Source organism: Centrocercus urophasianus, unplaced genomic scaffold (assembly GCF_019232065.1).
Source record: "Centrocercus urophasianus isolate 14NV4802_14NV808 unplaced genomic scaffold, USGS_Curo_1.0 seq_2, whole genome shotgun sequence".
Taxonomy (NCBI): Eukaryota; Metazoa; Chordata; class Aves; order Galliformes; family Phasianidae; genus Centrocercus; species Centrocercus urophasianus.
The window spans coordinates 6,041,205-6,059,804 of NW_024884755.1; the positions used below are offsets into that span (position 1 = coordinate 6,041,205).

The window sequence follows — 18,600 nt, forward strand, 5'->3', positions numbered from 1 at the left end:
GCGGAGCGTCGTGCTTCTGCGGGTGCCGGCAGAGCCGGGCCGGCCCAGCGCTTGGTGTGATTGCGGATAGCGAGACCTGTCCGCGCAGGTTGGCTGCGGGGCTGAAGACTCAGGCAGAACTGCTCCCAGCGTTGCTCTGCCTGCACTTTAGCTGCATACAGCCTCAAAAGCATAGCCCAGGCTGAGTGACCCGGGAGTACTGCCAGGCAAGCATCAGCATGGCTATTTATATTCATAAGTTAATAAGCACTCATTGTTGAAAAGTGAAGTTGGGTGCAGACAAAATAGTATTTTTCCTTTGAATACCAACTGTACAAACTGGATATGTTTGATCACATGCAGAGTCAACAGATCATGACACAAAAAAGAATGGAAACTTTGCCATGCTGAAAACTCTCATGTAAAGTAGGATGCCAGTAAAGTACATCTTCCCACTCTTCTACCATGTGAGGCATATGTGCATTTGCATCACTCGGTAACAGGCAGCACAATCTGAAGTCACAGAGCAAACCTGATGAAAAAGGGAAAAAAATATCTACTAGAATGACTAGAATACAATTTATGCTCTGCTTTTTATACCACATCACTGTTGTTCCTAAAGGCAGGGATGCTTCATAGTAAGGAAACCATATTATTCTTAAACTGCCATACATAGCAGTTCCATTCCAAAGCAGCGCTGAGCACTATCTGCAGTGAGTCATGCTATTAACATGGAATCTGTCTGTCGTTTAGTCAAGCCATGGGCTGTGTAGAAATTCGGGGCAGGGCTGCTCTCCCTCATGGTGGGACAGGGTGAGCCACCCCTTACAGCTGGCTGCCTCCCCACAGCTGAACAGGGAGTGCAGAGTTGTACTGAAGCTGTTGTCCAAGCCTGAAGTTAAGCAATGTGAGTCCCACTTTTTTTTTTTTTTTTTTTTTACTTCTGTGCTCCAGTTATTTACTGGAACGTTATTACGCCTGAGGGGATAGAAATGGAAGAAAAAAGCTTTTATTTTGCTTCCCTGTGAGAACTCCTTAGGGAAATATCCAGGCCTAGAGCAACAGATGACACTTCTAGTTGTAGCAGGGAGATTTTCCCAAGAAGGAGTTAGCTTTTCTTAGTTAACTCATGGCTTTTTACGTGTGTAGCAATCCAGAGGGAAGAAGGTACTCTCTGTGTGGAAGCATGACATTTAATGGGAGCCCCTTTTTGTTTCCTTCACATTTCACACTTTTTTACTACATAGCTGCTCACTTTGACTTCCTCTGAAGGTATTTTCTTATACTACTTCCATCTCTCAGATGCTTTTTTTGTAACTATTTAACTTATGGTTAGCTTTAAATTGCACATCACACTGGAGGACACACACGAGTGGGTATGTTTCACATTGTCCAGCTCCATCACATCTGGACTTCAGGACCCTGAAGATTTACATACTTGCAGGAAGAATTGGGAGGCCTTGGCATCCTGCCTTTAATTGAAGAAGATTCACCCTGGGTTGTCCTCTTTTGGTGACATGTCAGCTTGGGTTTGCCTGGCTGTGTGCGTTTCCAAGATCCCAGCAGCTCCTGCAAGACAAATCTTGGGAAGGTTGTCAGGCAGCAAGCAGGGCTGGTGGAAGCCATGCTGGTATCCTGAAGACAAGCCCCATGCTGCAGAAGGTGCTGCCTTTGTGCATCGAAAAGAAATCCCAATAGCTGCAGCTTTTGAGAAGCACTGGTCACACAGCACTACTTACAAAAACATATTAATGCAGAGTCATTTCCTTCAGGTTCCCTCACAGGGCTGAACCAGCACCATTACTTTGTACGGGGACTGCTGGCCTGCTCTAAAGAAAAAAATCTGGGGACTAGAGAGAATTGAGCAGTCTGTTAAATAGCTTAGGCAATACATAAACAGTGCACAGCGACCTCGAACAGCTATTCTGCGGTTTCCCTTGTAGCATTCTGAAAGGTATTTGGAGCGAAGGGCAAGACAAGAATGTAAATCGTCATCTCAAATGCTCAGAACTCAGCGTGTTGTTGTCTTTGCCTTCCCTTTCCCCCACATTCCAACACTGGCTATAAGGACTCAAAGATGGGAAAAATGTGGCGAGAGGTTCTATATGGGTTATGGCCTGAAATGCTCACAGAAACTAGGACTGCACAGATCCCTGTGATCTGTGGGCTACCTCGTGATTGCTGAACTACCTCTCTGTAAGAGGAAATGACTCACTTTCTCGTGGATTGTTAGGCCTGAATAGTCTTGGTGTACCATTAAACTCAGAAGGAATTAGGTGCACTGAAAAATTTAATGTACAACATAAAGCACTTTTCTTACTGCAAACTATTAGTAGCACAACATCAGCGTTTGCTTCAGAGCTACCTTTATGTACATTTTAAAAAACCACAAGCACATGGGCTGTGTGAGAACAAGGGTGCAGAGGTGCAGGGAAAGATAAGCATGCTGCGATCTACTTCCCTTTCAGCAGACATCAGGCTATTTTCAGAGTGATGTGTCTTATAACTGGAAGCACAGGCAGCCGAAGCACAGCTGGGGCAATGGAGGAAGGAGCTGGCTGTGTGTTTTTTTTATTCATGTAGCTGCTGCCTTTTTGCTTTTCTTTTTTTTTCCTTCCTTTTTTCTTCATTTTGTCATGCAGGGAGGATCAGTGGGAACAAACAGTAGAGCACTCTGTTTGGTTCCAAAAGTCTGCCTCAGCTCTGACCCAAAACAGCATTCTGGGCGGTGTGTATCTGCAGGTAATCTTCAAGAAAACAAGCGCGCAGGCAGAAATGGGAGACTGGCTCCAGAGACCACAAATGTTCTCCCTGCACTGCATCCAGCCCATCATCAGCCAGCTCACAGCACTAGCACAGCGCCTGTGCAGCTGTGCTCACTGCTGGCAGGGACAGAAGGGCCTGGCCCTGGACCCCGCCAGCTGTCACAGTGCAGAAACTCCCCGTGTATGAAGTATTTCAGGCCAGTCTGCTTTCTTTCATATGGGAATGCAGATATACTGGTAAAAAGCACGGTTGTAACGGAAAAGAGGGCTCTGTATTAGAGAGCTTCCATTGCTGAGAATGGAACCACCCCAATGCAGGCCAGATTGTTGCAAAGTGCAGTCAGAAACTTTGAAAAAATAATTCTAAAAGGTCATAAACTGATGTGAAGAGTGGAAAAGAGATTATTTTAACCTCCACTGACATTAGAAGCTTATCACGTGCACGCAGGCTCGCTGCTCAGCCTCGTCCTGGTGGTCTGCCAAGTGCAGCTTCACCACTTCTTTATTTTCCTCTCTTCAGGGTGAGCTGGAGATGGTGGACCACCTCGCAAACACCGAGATCAACAGCCAGCGCATTGCTGCTGTGGAAAACTGCTTTGGGGCTTCTGGACAACCCTTAGCTGTGCCAGGGAGAGTCCTTTTGGGAGAAGGGATTTTAACCAAAGAATGCCGCAAGAAACCAAAGCCTCGCATATTCTTCCTGTTCAATGACATCCTCGTGTATGGGAGCATAGTGATTAACAAAAGGAAGTACAATTCCCAGCACATCATTCCCCTTGAAGATGTCACTCTGGAGACGCTGCCCGACACCTTGCAGATGAAGAACCGCTGGATGATCAAAACCTCAAAAAAGTCCTTTGTGGTTTCTGCGGCCTCCCTGACGGAGCGGAAGGAGTGGATCAGCCATCTGGAGGAGTGCATCAGGCACCTGCTGACAAAGACGGGCAGGCAGCCCTCCACAGAGCACGCGGCCCCCTGGATCCCCGACAAGGCGACAGACATCTGCATGCGCTGCACACAGACCAAGTTCTCCACGCTCACTCGAAGGCACCACTGCCGCAAGTGTGGCTTTGTGGTGTGTGGAGACTGCTCCAGGCAGAGGTTTTTGATGCCCCGGCTGTCCCCCAAGCCCCTGAGGGTCTGCAACCTGTGCTACAGGCAGCTGCTGGCAGAACAGAAGAAGGAAGAGGAGGCTGACTGTGGGCAGCCGGGGCGGTACCGTTCTGCCATCCCAGGCTACGAACCCTCCAGCGGTGATGACAGTGACAAGTCTGATGATTACAAAGTTGACCAGTGGCCAGCAGACACAGAGTTTTATACCTCAGAGGTATCTTGGTCATCTTTCCATAGCTGACCTCCTTGAGAACCAGCGGTGTTTCAATATTGGGAAGCCAACTTCTGGCCTCCAATGCATGTCCTTCTTGGTGTGTTCTGTGGAGGCCGTGCCTGGGAAGGTGGATATTGGCCCCTGTTTGTGCTGTCTGCGAGGGGAACAAAGGTCATGGACTACCCCAGGTCATTCTGAGAACGTCTCCTATACACAAGCACAGAATGACAGCTTAGAGAAGAGGCTGGACTAGAGATCAGTCTTGATCCAAGTGAGTTCACCTTTCTGTGCCTTAATCTTCCTGTCTGCAAAAGTGGAGCAATAATACTCTTGGGAGAAAAAAGGAGCTAGCAATCCTTGGCTGAAATACGCTTGCCTGCTCATGTTGAATTCCTCCTTCGGAGGTGACGGGACCTTCAGACCCTTCTGGGGCTCTGCAGAAAACTGGTGCTTTTGCTTCCCATGAGGCATTCTCTGCAAAGAACAGAGAACTTCTAGGGCAGGCTCTTCTCACAGGTCTTACATCAACTTTAGAGACTGTCATTGCAGCTGTGCAAACCTGCCTCTCCTCAGTGGGTGGTGAGATAGGTATGGACTTTGACTTCTACACCAGGAATTCTGAACTTCGGAAACACTAAGGAAATGGCACTGTGAATGCATATGAGGCTTATCAAAGGGCTGGGGCTCTCATAGAAAGAAATCGTGATATCAGATATGTGTGATATCAGACAAGGAAGGGAGGGATGGGAAGAGGGACAGGTATGTTTATACAAAGGAGAGAAGGAAAAGGTTTACTGCAGCTGACTCAAGAGCAGAGCCCCAGATCTCGAAACCAGGCAGTTTCACCAGATTGCTAGAGAGCTGATGACCTCAAGCCTATCAGGAAAAAGAGTTGCCCAGGGAAGACTTTTAGCAAGTCTTAATCTGGGGCATTTTTCTAGAATTTTTAAAATCAAAGAGGTTCAGCATTTTGATTCCCACTCCCTTCCTGAAAAAGACCTCAAGGAACTGAACACTCCTGTGCTCCCTCACTTGTATCAGTTGCACAAGTCCAAACTTAATGTCCTTCATGCATCTTCAGGGTTGGAGCACAAGAAAATTAATTTGAGATGAACTTGAAAGTTCAAAATAAATTCAAATATTTGAATAAACACAGTTTACTTCTGTCATAATGTAGTGCTGGAGTAAATATGCTGAAAATCAGACAACAGCAATTATATTGCAGCAGACAATTTCCACCAACTCAGTTAATAATTTTAGTATATTTTTGTATGGTGTATTTTATTTTCTGGGAAAGGAACATGGCTGAGAATACACCATCAATGTTATGAACCATTTCCTTACCAGTTTCTGGTCTAAATATGGCACTGAATTCCACGTGTCCAGATTTAGATTTTTTTAAAATTTAAGCTCAGAGTAATCATTCTTACTTTATTTTGTAAACTGCCACTGTCCAATCAATTTGTATTACTTGACTGTGTGGGAATAAAGATACAGCCACCAGGAAGAAGCCAGAAAATGTCAGTGAAGTGTGTTGTTATTTTACATGAGCCTTAAAAAAGACAGATGCTGGGATTCAGGCATGGCCAGCCAGCATGAAATCCAGCTCTTAGCAACTCTTCAGCCATGAGATGAACATTTTAGTCTTGTATTTGCTACCAGAAGGTGAGTATTTGGGAAGAAACTGCCAAACCTGATGCTTCCTTTCTGTTTATACTCTGTCCGAGTTTTCCCAAGTCTTTTGCAATCCCCTGTGGTAATCTATGTTAATTGGGATGGGATTTTTCCGGTGGGGCCACAGCTTGGAATGGGTCAACAAAGCCTTCTGACCTAAACAGATGTTTTTTAAAGTAGTAAGTACACCAAGTTCTGTTTTTTTTCCATCCCTCTTCGAGTTTAGTTCATAATTCTGAGCAGCAGTGATTGTTTTTATAATGCCTCCCACCCACCAGAAGGGTGTATATGCTGTGCAAACAGAAAATGACCTTAAAAATAAACAGCCATCAGAACAGTTCACAAGCCAAAAATAGCACAGTTGTTGAATCAGTGTGCATAACTTAAGTTCCAATTCTGTACTCCATAGGCAAATCTCTCAGTTTCTTCCCAGTAATTGGCTTCAGAAATATATTCCAGTTTTAAACCTATTCCTCAGTCCTCTTAGAGATCAGTTTTTCTTCTATATCCAAGGGTCTTATTATTATCAATTCCCAAGAGATCTGTGAACTGTTTTTATCCACTAATGGAGGACAGTCACACCTCTAATCATTACAGAGTCATTTAGGTGGGAAAAGACATCTAAGATCATCTAGTCCAACAGTCCACCTGCCACCAGAATTGCCCACTCCCTGTGTCCCTGAGTACCACCTGTACCCTCTCCTTAAACACCTCTGGGAACAATGACTCCACCACCTGCCCAGGCACCCTGCTCCAATGCCTCACCACTTCTTCCGCATGGAAAAACAGTCAAGCACAGAAAAGCTGTGACACCCGTGAGACTAAGGACAACTGGCAAGACACGCACCACTACTTCAAGTATCAGTCTGATTGCTGCTTTAGGCCCGAGGTGCACACTGGCACTTGCACTTCCATAAACTTCAGACGGACACACTGACTTCCTGTACCTTCATATTCTTTCTCAGTTTTCCATTCTTGCAAGACAGTCAGTGCTGCTCTCAGTGCTGCAGCCATGCAGACAGAGCTTGAGGGCATTTCTCAGCAGCTGCTCCTGCAAATGCTGACTGTGCTGGTGCTGATGGGCAGGGAGACCTGGAAAGTCTGGGGCTGCCACAGGTTGGAGATCACGCTTCTGAAAGACCTTAGATACAGAGAGGTATCTGGCCTCCTCAGCATACGGGTTTTACATTATGGTCAGTGCTATTACAGTCAATCTTGGAGTTTTCCAGCCCAGCCTGATTCTATCTGCAGTGCATTAATGGGGCACTTCCTTTTTTTTTTTTTTTTTTTTTTGCTCAGTACTTCTGCTGCCAAGGACTCATTAAAATCTGAAAAAAACAGCAGAAAGAGCAGCAGTCTGAATGCTCACTTGGAAAAAACATGCAGGCAGGAGAGTTTGTGGAGTCACAGCCACTCCCTAAAGGACTCCCAAACACAATGTGTGGGGATTAGTTGCCAGAAAGGTTTCCTTGCACAGGTTCCTGCCTGAAGATGTTGAGACCCAAACACAGCAGCACTGTGTGACCATTCCAGCAGGGGTGGCTGGTTCAGGAAATCCAACTGGCTGAAATTGGGTCTTTCTGTTCCTTTGAGCAGAATCTGGAACCCAGTCACTGTAAGAGAAACGCAAGAGATTTTTGGCACTCGGCAAAATCTCTGCTTTGCAGCTGGGCACATGAGTCAGAAGACAGTCCCCAAAGCTGCAAGAGAACAAGAGAAACAAAACTGGAATGTTACCAGACCTACTGAAGCTGCTGGGGTTTCTCCATCAGTGACAGGCAAACGGAGATAAAGGCATTGCTGTGATGAAATCCACATTAGCCCTTCACAATCCATGGGAAGGAAGAAGAGACACTGCCACAGCAGCCAGTCACAAAAGCAGAATAAAAGCAGGGAAATGTGATCTGTGAGTAAACTGAAAAGAAAGGATGGAAGGGTTTCGGTGGAGAGGCGTGTTCCTGCCTGAGGCACAGCCAAGGAACACCACAAGCTCTGGAGCACACTGCTGACTCAGCACAACGTCCAGCCATCTGAAGGCAGCACAGTGAAGCGAGCCAGCTCCACAGTTCCAAGTTACTCAAATAGTTTTTATCCCAGGCAGAAGTTCTGGCTCTGCCACAGCCCTCTTCCATCAGGGCCTCTTCCATCTCACTACAACTGCAAAGCAGTTTTTCCTCAGCTTGGGATTTTTGGTTAACAAAGGAATGACAAGCACAGATGGACCCAACCACAGCAGAGCTTTAAAGAGACACGTCTCAAACTAAAAACAGAGGCTCCTACTTCTGGCTGTTTCTGCTCCAAGCCTCTCCAAGCCACTCTATGCTTACTGTTATTTCCACTGTAGACACAGTATCAGAAAGTAACTCCAAGAAACTCTTGCCCAGCCACCCCAGATAGAAACACTGGAGGGGCTCTCCCAGAAACGTTCTTCACCAGGGGTGCAGCAAACAGCCAGGGCTGCTCTACACCATACACCACACACACAAATCATGGTGCAGCACACTGTATGAGAAAGAGCCTTTACTGCCTCTGCACTTGCTCATAAAACCTCAGAGCAGCACTCAGTGCTGCGTTCTTGAGGCAGCAGCTGAAGGAGAGGCATGCAGGGAAATGGTTACCAAACATGCCGTAGCACTGAGCAGCTCCCTTTGAAGGCGGTGCTGGGCTTCCTTTCCAGCAAGACCTGGCAGTGACAATAAACCATAAGCAGGTTCTCTGTTAACCTCTCCGACTCTCACAGCCCAGGGCATGTTACACAATCTCCCTGTCGCTGTTCCATCAGCCAGAGCTCTCACAACACTTCTGTGCAGCCCAGGGCTGGGCTGGGCAATGGGCACAGTGCTGCTGGTGCCAGCTGTGTGTGGACGCTGGGCATTGAGGGAAGCTTTTGTACCTATTTCATCAGAGCAGACTTGGTCTCTAGATATTTGTCCTAAAGACAATCTGAGTGTTTTGGTGAGACACTTAGAAAAACAGGATTTGAGAAAGGAAAAGCATTAACTCAAGGCCAGATGGGCCTCTTCCTCTAACAGAAGAAGAAAAGGTCACACGTGGCTTTTATCATAGATGCAGCATATAAGGTAAAAGCAGATGCCTTAGTTGTTTCATACATGAAGGCTCCTCCAGAGATACCAGATGGAAAATAAGAGTGGCACCACGGCCTTTCAGCAGATCTGTTCCTTCTCCCATGAAAGCCCACAGAGGGACCATCTTCATGGCACATCCCCACAGCCTGCCTTCAGGCACACGGAGCGCGGCAGCCTGGCTGAGATCAGCTGGGTTGAGTGCGAGCTGCCAGAGCCTGCTTACTGCCAGGCCCAGCAGTAACAGGCCATATGTGACACGCTGCCCCAGCTGCCTGAGCACCACTGACAGCAGCACCCAGCGACTGTCCAGACCACCTGAATGGCTTGGATACTGCAGTGCAAGCTGGCAACACAGAAACACACACCAGAACAACCAGTGCCCAGCTCGCTGCACCCAAGTCACTATTTTGTTTTCATCAGAGTTTCTGTCTTGAAGAATGTTTACTCAGCAGCAGGTTTCAGATAAACCAGTTTCTAGCACTTCAAAATGTGCTCAAACAATCTTGTTTACTGACCAGCCTCTAGAAACCAAGCAGCCCAGCTAGACTTCACAGATGATGGCTTTCTCAGCCTGCAGGTCTTTGCTCGTTCATCCCCAACCCCAGCCAGTGTCAGTGGCACTGGTGATGTGGCCAGGGGAGGGCTTGGCCTACAGGTATCATGCAGTCTCCATGTTTGTTCTTTCTCTTAGAACCACCTTCTATGTAAGTGCAAGACGTGCATGCCAGCAGGCTGAGCAAACCCACGCATCTGTCCCAACGGGTCTGTATAGATCCCAGCAGGCACTTCAGCAGGGACATCACACAATGTGGCCATCTGTTTGCAAGGATGGAGCCTTAATGATGAGAGATTCTCCAAAACCCAGATGGTAAAGAGCTACAGTGTTGATTAGTGAAGGGTGACAGATAGAGGCTGTCACACTTTGCTGTTTCAAAACTTCAGAAGTACCTCTGCTGCTATAATACAGCAGTTAATGCTATGATAGAACAACGCTATCAGTAAATGTACAGCATGGATTTTCCTAATATTGCCATCTTTTCAACAGAAAAAAATGAATTCTTTGTTCCACAGTGGAATAAAATTGGTTCAAAGCAGACACTAGAAATGCCAGTTTCATAGCCCCAGCTTTGTTACAAATACTCCCACCAAATCATAGAGCTTCTATATCTGCTTATTACTTGCCCTCATTTGTAGAGAGCAAATATTTATCATATTTCACATTGCTCCCTCGCAATAAAGACAAAGCAGGAGGTACAAAGAGAGATGCAAAATCTTATAGCAAGAGCCCAGTCCATGAAGCCAGATGGGAGCAGGAAGCCTGCAGGACTCCAACACACCCATGGAGTTTGCTTCCTGTCACGGAGCAGACAGAAGTGAGGCGACGATTTCCAAAATGGCATTTACATAACTCACGTATAAGGCAGAGCCACTGAGTTACAGGCTTCTAATATGTGAGCACAGCAGGTTTATTCTATTTATATTCCGTAGGCATGTTACCCTCATTAGAGCGGGATTTGTAACAGCTAGTGTAACCATCAGAGCAGGGCAGTCTTGCATAGTGTGGCCCTGTTGCTGAAAACCCACTCCTTCCATGAGCTTCAGCTTTTGAAGCATGCTAGCAATCACTAACAGAGCATTCAACATTTTAGCTGACGTTCTCTTTCTCTCCTCAGGGAACGCAATAACCAAAATCTAGCACACGACTGTATCACAGCAGCAATTCTAAAACACATGCTTGTTATTTTACACATTACAATTTAGAAACAGATCCTGGTAAAAAAGGGTTAATCCTCAACACAACTTCCCCAGTTTCAGCATCCTCACCACTCTGGAGAATCATCTGGGAAATTCACGAACCATGCAGGGAGCCCATGAGGACTGCAGCTCCTCTTCCACGTGGGAGATGGGGAGGAGACCTGTCTTGGAAGCAAGCAGAGAATCTAGTCATTAAAGTGAGCGTGAGCCACAGAGCTCCCATAAGACAGGCTTCCAAAGGCAGTTCAAGAGCCAGATGTGGTCATAGCAGCTGTTTCGACCAGACCAGACTGATCCACCTCCAGTAAAGCTCTGCCTCCCGCCCAGCAGCACTTGAACTTTCTGCCTCCCACTCCCCAGCAGAATTTCTCCCTTGTGTTTTGGAGACTGAACTTTCCTGGAGCCAAACTCTGCACAGCTACAACCCCTGGAATGTGTGCTGGAATGTGGAGAATACACTGTGCTCTAGGAAGCTAGCATCTGGCAGAATGCTGGAACTGAACAAACCTCACGCATTTGTATCTGCAAACTGACAGTTTGCTACAGTTTCGGGAAGAATAACAAGACAGCACTTAAATCAACTTCAGTCTTGTGACAGCAGTTAAACATTCAAAAAGAAGTGCAGGACTGTTCCATCTGTGTAGGGCTCATGCAATCTCTCTGAGTAGAACCACTTTCCCTTCTGCAGAACAGAACAATGGCATGACAGTATTTTAATGTAACTTCTACTGAACCCGAGTATGAATGAGCTTTGTTTCTTGATAAATATTGTCTGTTTTTAGATTCTTGTGCCACGGATGCATTTTCTTATTGGTGCAAAGAATAAAAACATTTTGGATTAATTCTTAAGTTGATATTGTAATGTTGAGAAAATGAAATATCCGGTTGCAACCAACCGAGAGGTCAAGTTTTCCTCTGGTTTGCTTAAGTGCTTATTTACACACTGGAAATTTTCAGGGAGGAAGGCTCCACTCCTGAGAAGGGATAACATGCACAAAGGCAAGCGGGCAGGTCTTCCCCTCTTAAAGGAAAAAGATTCCATTCACACATGTGAAGCGTGCTGCACTGTTTTCAGAATGTGATTGCTTTGGCAGCACATATGTCATGTTTTATTTGCAGCAGCACATATGTTGGCATAACACTACGGGAATTGTATTAGACTGTGTTTGGCATAACACATATAAGTAGCCTTAATAAACCAGAGCCACAAGTCACCTACCTGAAAATTGCTAGGGAAAGTGTAACAAGCATCCATAGACTGATATTTCTCTCTTTCAGTCTCTTGCAAACCAGCGGCTGATTCTGGGCTAATGTGTTTAATAGTCCTTGCTGGCCCTCTCTACCATTAATCTGCCTAATCACTTTTTGAACACATTTCTGTTTTGGCATCCAGAACATCCTGTGCCAATTTGCTCCACAATTCACTTTTAACACTGTGAAAAAGCACTTCCTTTTACCTCAATTGTTTCAATAGGTACACCCTGACTTTTATGCAATGTTATTGCTCTTTTGTTCTTCTGTGTGCCATTCATAGCCTTCACTAAAGTTCCCTGCATTGGTATCTTTTCCAGGTTCAACTATTTTCAAGTAATCAGTCCCTTTTTATATAGATGCACCTCCATACCACATCATCCTCTGAATCTTTTCTAGCTCTACAATTGCTCTCTTGGGCTCAAAAAGGACTGATGAGAATGGGACAAGCAGACTCAAGATGTGGTTGTAAACTGGATCCATTCAGTGACATAGCAAGTTAACTGCTTTGTCCTTGGTTTCCTTCTTGGTCCATTCCAACCCTTCTATTTGTTTTCTGATCTGCTGAAAATACAGCATTGAGCTTGTATTTTCAGAAATCTGTCCACAGAGACCTCAAACCCTTTCCTGAGAGGAAATAGGTCTTTCAGAGCTCAGCATTAGGACTATATATTTAGGGTGATCTTTCTTCTGTGGGTGTTTTTCAATACTAGGCAATATCCACCTTTCTACTGATGACTTGCTCAAGTTCAAGCTAGCAGTAGATGCAGACAGAAGACAGCAGACACTGGAGTACTGGGAGCAGATGACTTAACTGCACAGAAAGGCATTGAAATCCTGCAGTTGTAACAGAGCTTACGTGTTCTTCCTTGACATGCCGGCACTGCACCTACACACAGCATGACTTTGTTTTCTGCTGTGGCAGGGTACACATACGATAATAAGGACAGCAGGGCACCAGCAGCACACAAACTGGGGCTCTTTGATTAAGACCAGCACAGTGCCCAGGTTTAACTTTGGTTCCAGTGGCACGAGGACAACATCCCTGCATTGGGTTAAGAAATGGCGGAAGCCATATACATTGGTGTATGCAAATGGAAACAAACTATTGCATAACACTGAGGCCACTGTTGAATGCTTGACACGATGCTGCTTTGCACAAATACTTGAGGTTCCCAAAGGTGTGCTAAAGCTAACCAAAAGAAGCGAGACGGCTTTGAAGTTCACCTTAATTGTTGAGGTTGGTTAACTGATTTCCTGATTTTTATCTGAAGAAGCATCCAGTTTTGTTTTATTGCAGAACAATATAGAAGAGTTAAATCACATATAATACAAACACAAGGCTTTGTCACAAGGCTATTTTGGCAGATTAACTAATATCAGTGGAGCACTCTGAAGATGTAAAGAGCTACAGGAGCACTCCATTTTATCCTCATTGCTACTTATCATTAGCACTACAATACTGAGGCTCTTCTTTGCCCTTTACTCAAGTGAGACATGCTGCAGCCACTTTCAGCAGTCCAAGTTCCACAGAACCTGGGCTAGGGACACAAAAGACCAAAAGAAAGATCCAAGTTGGCAGCAGCACAAGCTCCTGCAGAGTTAAACTTCAGAGAGGGAAGGAAGCCTAAAATATGCAAACGGCTGCCAGGCAATTGAAGGCTGTTCACTGCGGTTATGGAAAAAATATTTTCTATATAAATTCTTGGAGAGAATGCCAGGAAAAAGCAAGCAAGCCCCTTTTATGGAAACCAACAAAAACAGATTCAAGGCCCTGCTTTACCATCTCCCTCTTTAGTATTTTATTACAGATTTTGCTCCTGCACAAGCAATTAATAAACTGCAGCTTGGTAAAAAATATGCTCTACTTTGGCATTCCTATGGATACTTCATCAAGTCTTTAGTTCTAACACAATATTTGCTAAACAGTTTTGTCCAGTCCCCTCCCTTCTGAACTAACCTGGAGCATTTGCTCTTGCACGCCATCTGTCCCAAGCCCAACTACCACATTCAGCTGTTGCATCTTGTCTTCACTGCTCTGTAGGGAGCAAGTCTTCAGTTTATGACTTTGGAAAATCTGTTACTGGTGGGCTTAAAATTAACCTGGAAGGGCAAGGAAGAAAAATCAGATCCCCTCTAATTTTGGCCTAAAGATTCTTAGAGCTTGAAACAGAAGTCTAAACTCAAAGGATGCTTGTCTTCATGCAGAAAACTTCCATCAGTATCAGAGATGCGAGAAATATTTTCCTCAGTGTTACTGTACACCGGCACAGTCAGCTGAGTGAGAACAATTTAAGAAGAAAATACACACAAATATCGGAAAAATGTGCTTACCTGTAATTGTAAAACCAAAATAGGTTTATCCACAGGCTCACAAACTGCATCATGGCAGATGCCCATCTCCTGCAGCTCCAAGGGAATGTTGATCCGTGGGAGACTGATTCTGCCTGCACTGGTTGATTCTCTGGGCAGAACATCATCTTTGCTGAAAGATCAGCAGCAAAATTAGATGAAATCACACCACTTTGAGAGCATCACAAAAGTACAGATATTTAAATGCCATGTCCTTACCAAATGTTCATGTTTGCCTAAATCATTCTTGCTGCACAATCATCCAGAGAAATGAATGCTTTCATTTTTGCAGACTTCAGAATAATTTTTATGTATTTATCTCTTAGGCTCTTTTGGAATTCATAAATCATACTTAATGAGAAGTATTAGCTCAGACTTACTGCAATTATGTAATGAATGTTTGATTTCTGGCTTGCAGCCTGAAAAATACATAGATTTCTGTGATCTCTAGAAAGGTAAAGATGAAACCCCATGTGTTAATTAGGGGCTAATAGCTTCAGTTCACTGCAGTAGGAAGACTTTTTTTTTTTTTTAAAGCTTTCCAACTCTGATGAAGGTCTGCTATTCAATTAGCCTTGAGTAATATTCATCAACTGGCCAAGCAATGACAGCCTAAGAAGCTATTGCTTTCTCTATAAGATCTTTTACTCTGGGGCAAAAATGCATTGCTTTTATATTACCAGTAGTCACCATCTGGCTGTGCTGTTGCTTCTATCCTGCTAGTACAGACAGAATTTAATGAGTCCTACCCTGCATCTGTGTAGCATAAACCCCACAGATCTGCCCATATTTCACTAGTTATTGCTACTGAATCTGCTGCAATACAAAAAATGGAAAGAAAGAAAAAAAATTCTAAATGAAATGGCATAATTTTTGACTAAATTATTTAAATTGGTATACATTATATATGGCTGGAAATAGGTATGTGAAAGCACCAAAACAATAATCAAAAAAGAAGCCTACATTGATAATGAGGGATCCCATTTCATCAAGTTGAGGAATGTGCTGTTCCTACTGAGCCCAACAGAAGACCCTTCTCTGATAAGACCACAGCACAAGCATCTTGTTCACAGGAAACACTGCATTGTGACACAAGGACAATAGCAGAGGTTATAGCAAATCACACATGCCATTCCTTCTGCTTTTAGCCCCTCAGACTAACGGGTTGCAGAAAAGCTTACAGAAAGACAACAGTGAATTACTGTCAAAGATATTCTAAGGGATTTTAAAAAAATAATTCATTTTTGGGCAATCAAGAAGAATCCAAGAGATGAAGTGAGGATTTGACTTATCCTTCATGTTAAATGCAAGCAATCCCAGTCAGATCATTTGAACAGATTTGTCATGAGAGTATGACTGTCTAAAATCAATTTGCTTAGTGACTTTGAATAATACAATCACCATTCCCTTCCACAAGATCTTTCTCTGAGTTTCGTAACAGATTTCCTATACACCAACTAAAAAGGAGAAAAGACATATTAACCATCATCACCTAGACAGTCATGATGTTTAGTCACCAAATAGCTGTTATCTGAAATACAAACTCAGTAGCTTTTTATATCATATGTATTTAATAGAATGTCTCTTCCAAAGAAGAGCTAACCTAGCACACCTGAGTCCTCTGGAGCATGAGCTTTCCTCCCTAAGAAAGAGATGGGTGTTATCAGGAGTAGGAGAAAGCAGCCATTCCAACTCACCCATGTCATGATGCACTGAAGCACATATGGAAGGAGCACTGGAGTGTAAACTGTAAAAGGGAAATGCAGTTCTGCTAGAGCACAGTGGCCTATAATCAGACTATGGTAGATGGTATCACACCACTAGAGAAATTGCAAACATGGTAAGAAATAGTCAAATAATAATAAATAATAACTCAGTGCTGATACTATCACACCCCATTTTTTCTGTAGGTAATTGTCATGTCTCACAGCCCTCCACCAGGAGCTTGGTATTGTCACTGCCATCTCACCTTGAAGCATCTCACTGGGGAGCTGAAATACTGATCAAATCATCCAGCAAATTATTGCCATAGCAGATTAATCAGCTTTCTTAAGCTGCCCTAAGTCAACCAGCACAGCTCTTCTCCAAATCACTCTTTTGTTCAAAGTGAGAAGGTAATTACAGCACAGGCAGGGAAGGACCTTGCATCTAGAGAAAATGCAGCCACTATTTTTCCCTCCAGAAGGTCAGAAACCCTACACAGACAGATATTCAGCCCTCCTTCCTGTCAGCAGCTCACAAGTTGCGTTTGAAAGAAAGATGGAGACTCAGGTTTGTGCTTATCCTTCACCTGCAAAGCCCTGCACAGCTGCAGGTGTGCAATCCTGGAAGAACAGGGACCTGTCCTCAGGAAACTGCCAACGTGATGCTGATCTGTGTTACTTTGCGTACCAGAGTGAAAGGTTATTGCTGACATGGCAACTAAACAATCAGAGCTAAGAGCCACCAGACCCTCGTGTGTGGGGACGCACATACCCTGCAGAACCTCAAGTTTGAGGTTCAAAATAGCTCTACCTTGTGTGCAGACTGAAATTGCTGTCTAGGTTCTCATTTCCAGCCGTAAACTCAAGATCAGCCTTTGGTATCTCCACATTGTTTTGCAACTTATTTGGATTTCATAGCAAAAACTTGCCTTGCAGTGCGAATCTCTGAACGCTGCCACAACAAAAAACACAAACTGTCCTCCTTCTCCTGACTACATATTTTCTCCCACAGTGAAAACTGTCATGCAGCTGCAGCAAAAATTTGTGCAGTCACAGCCCAATTATGATAATGATCATTTAAAAAAGCCTCTTTGCAGGGGAATGCAAATGAGTGCGCATGAGTGCTAGTTATAGGTGGATTGATATTTGTAATCTAATACAATTTCATTTACCCCAACTTTTCACAGAAAAACACAGCTGTGTTATCCACAGAGGCAGCCCTGATAGGCTGAATTTAAGAATTAATCTACTTGCCACTAGATGGCAGATCTCAATTACTAATCTATGTTGGAATTCTGGGTTGCCATTAAATAATAAAGCAAGTAAATAAAAATAGTCTCTCTATGCTAACATACCTATTTATAATCATGTTTGCTTTCCATTTTTAAACCAGACAGTTAGGAAAAAAAATATCTAAAAATACACTACCTGCCAGTGAAAATCTAGCTTGATTTTTCACATCTTCACATCTACAACCGAACAAAATTAATAATAAAATCCATCACAGATGGATTATTTATATAAGTTTGTACATCTCCCCATAGCCACAATTCTAGTTGCTTCCTAAAACTGCTGGCACTGCTTTACCTTGTTTCCTAGGTGATGGCTCTATCTCATACTTAACCTGGACACTGCAACTGGATGGATTTCACTAGATACTCTCCCCTGCCTGTAGCTGTTTCCAGTACCATGGGATACAGTGGCAGACAGCCACATTGGTCCCAAAGAAGAGTAACAGAGGGATATTAATGCATTCTTGAGCAGTTCTTTACGATCAAATCTGCTGAACAGTTATTTAATGCCCAAATCCTCTGATAAACCTAAAAGGCAAAAATTGTGGTGATCTTAACACAATAGAAGAGGGCTGCACTCAACAGTTTCAAAACAGTGTGCAAACCTTGTCTCAAACATGTTGCTACCATTCTGAAAATAGGTACATGCCTCCACCCAAGAAGGACTGTGTAATCAAACCTAATAAATAGTTTCCTCATTGCCTTGAAATAAAGAGTGAAAAATTGGCTGAGATACTAAGTGCCCACTTCTTCAATCAATTCCTTTTCTCTAAAACAAAACAGAGACCATTGTGATGCTTTTTAGCATTTTTTTTTAAATGAAAACAGAATATTCAGAATCAGCTGAGAAATGAAAGCTACAATGACAATCCTAATCCAAATAATTGCTACATCAGAGAATCACAGTTGTCAAAGTAAAATTCAACAAAATCTAGAAACCAGGCCCCAAAAGGTTTATTCTTCATACTTTATCTGTGCATTTAGCTCTCTGACTAAGAACCTTTCCACTGCTTTTGCCAGCAGAAACTTAAGGTCACCACTTCCCATTACAAGTACAGTCAGCTGAAAAACATCAATCCAGTCTATGTTCCTGACTATTGCGACGGCTTCATTGAAGAGTTTCTGCTGCTCCGCAGGAGGCAACTCCATTAAAATCTGAGGGACTGGCTTGAACTGTCCACTGGTCATCCAGGCACCAAGCAGTCCACCAAGTGCTCCTCCTAGAAAATGAGGAGAGATGTTACTCCCTACTATTCGACCAGAAATTCTAGAGAGACTTTCATCAACAGAGTTCACCTCCTCATTAGAAATCAGCACAGAGCTGAGTGAACAAGGCGTATCTATTTTCAGTGGGGTGATGTAATGTGACTTCAGTGACAGGGCACCTTTTAAACTATATATACAACACTGCTTAGT

General features: G+C 44.0%; 1 protein-coding gene and 1 long non-coding RNA gene across 3 annotated transcripts; both read right to left on the bottom strand.

Moving 5' to 3' along the window:
* Positions 1-167: 167 nt before the first annotated feature.
* On the bottom strand, positions 168-15,990 carry LOC122161731. Of its 2 annotated transcripts, none has more exons than XR_006169266.1 (3): positions 14,172-15,990; positions 13,798-13,940; positions 168-10,747 (listed from the first exon to the last, which is right to left on the bottom strand). It is a non-coding gene; the product is annotated as an uncharacterized LOC122161731 (long non-coding RNA). The 2 variants fall into 2 exon arrangements; XR_006169267.1 differs by having other exon boundaries at positions 168-10,751.
* Positions 15,991-17,979: 1,989 nt separating this feature from the next.
* On the bottom strand, positions 17,980-18,446 carry CUNH19orf12 (chromosome unknown C19orf12 homolog). Its single transcript, XM_042821326.1, has one exon. It carries the CDS (start codon positions 18,370-18,372, stop codon positions 18,139-18,141), a length of 234 nt encoding a protein of 77 aa, XP_042677260.1. The 5' UTR covers positions 18,373-18,446; the 3' UTR covers positions 17,980-18,138.
* Positions 18,447-18,600: the final 154 nt, after the last annotated feature.

Bases quoted from the DNA above. Each gene is read 5' to 3' on its own strand.
- CUNH19orf12 (XM_042821326.1), bottom strand. From the start codon at position 18,372: ATGACCAGTGGACAGTTCAAGCCAGTCCCTCAGATTTTAATGGAGTTG.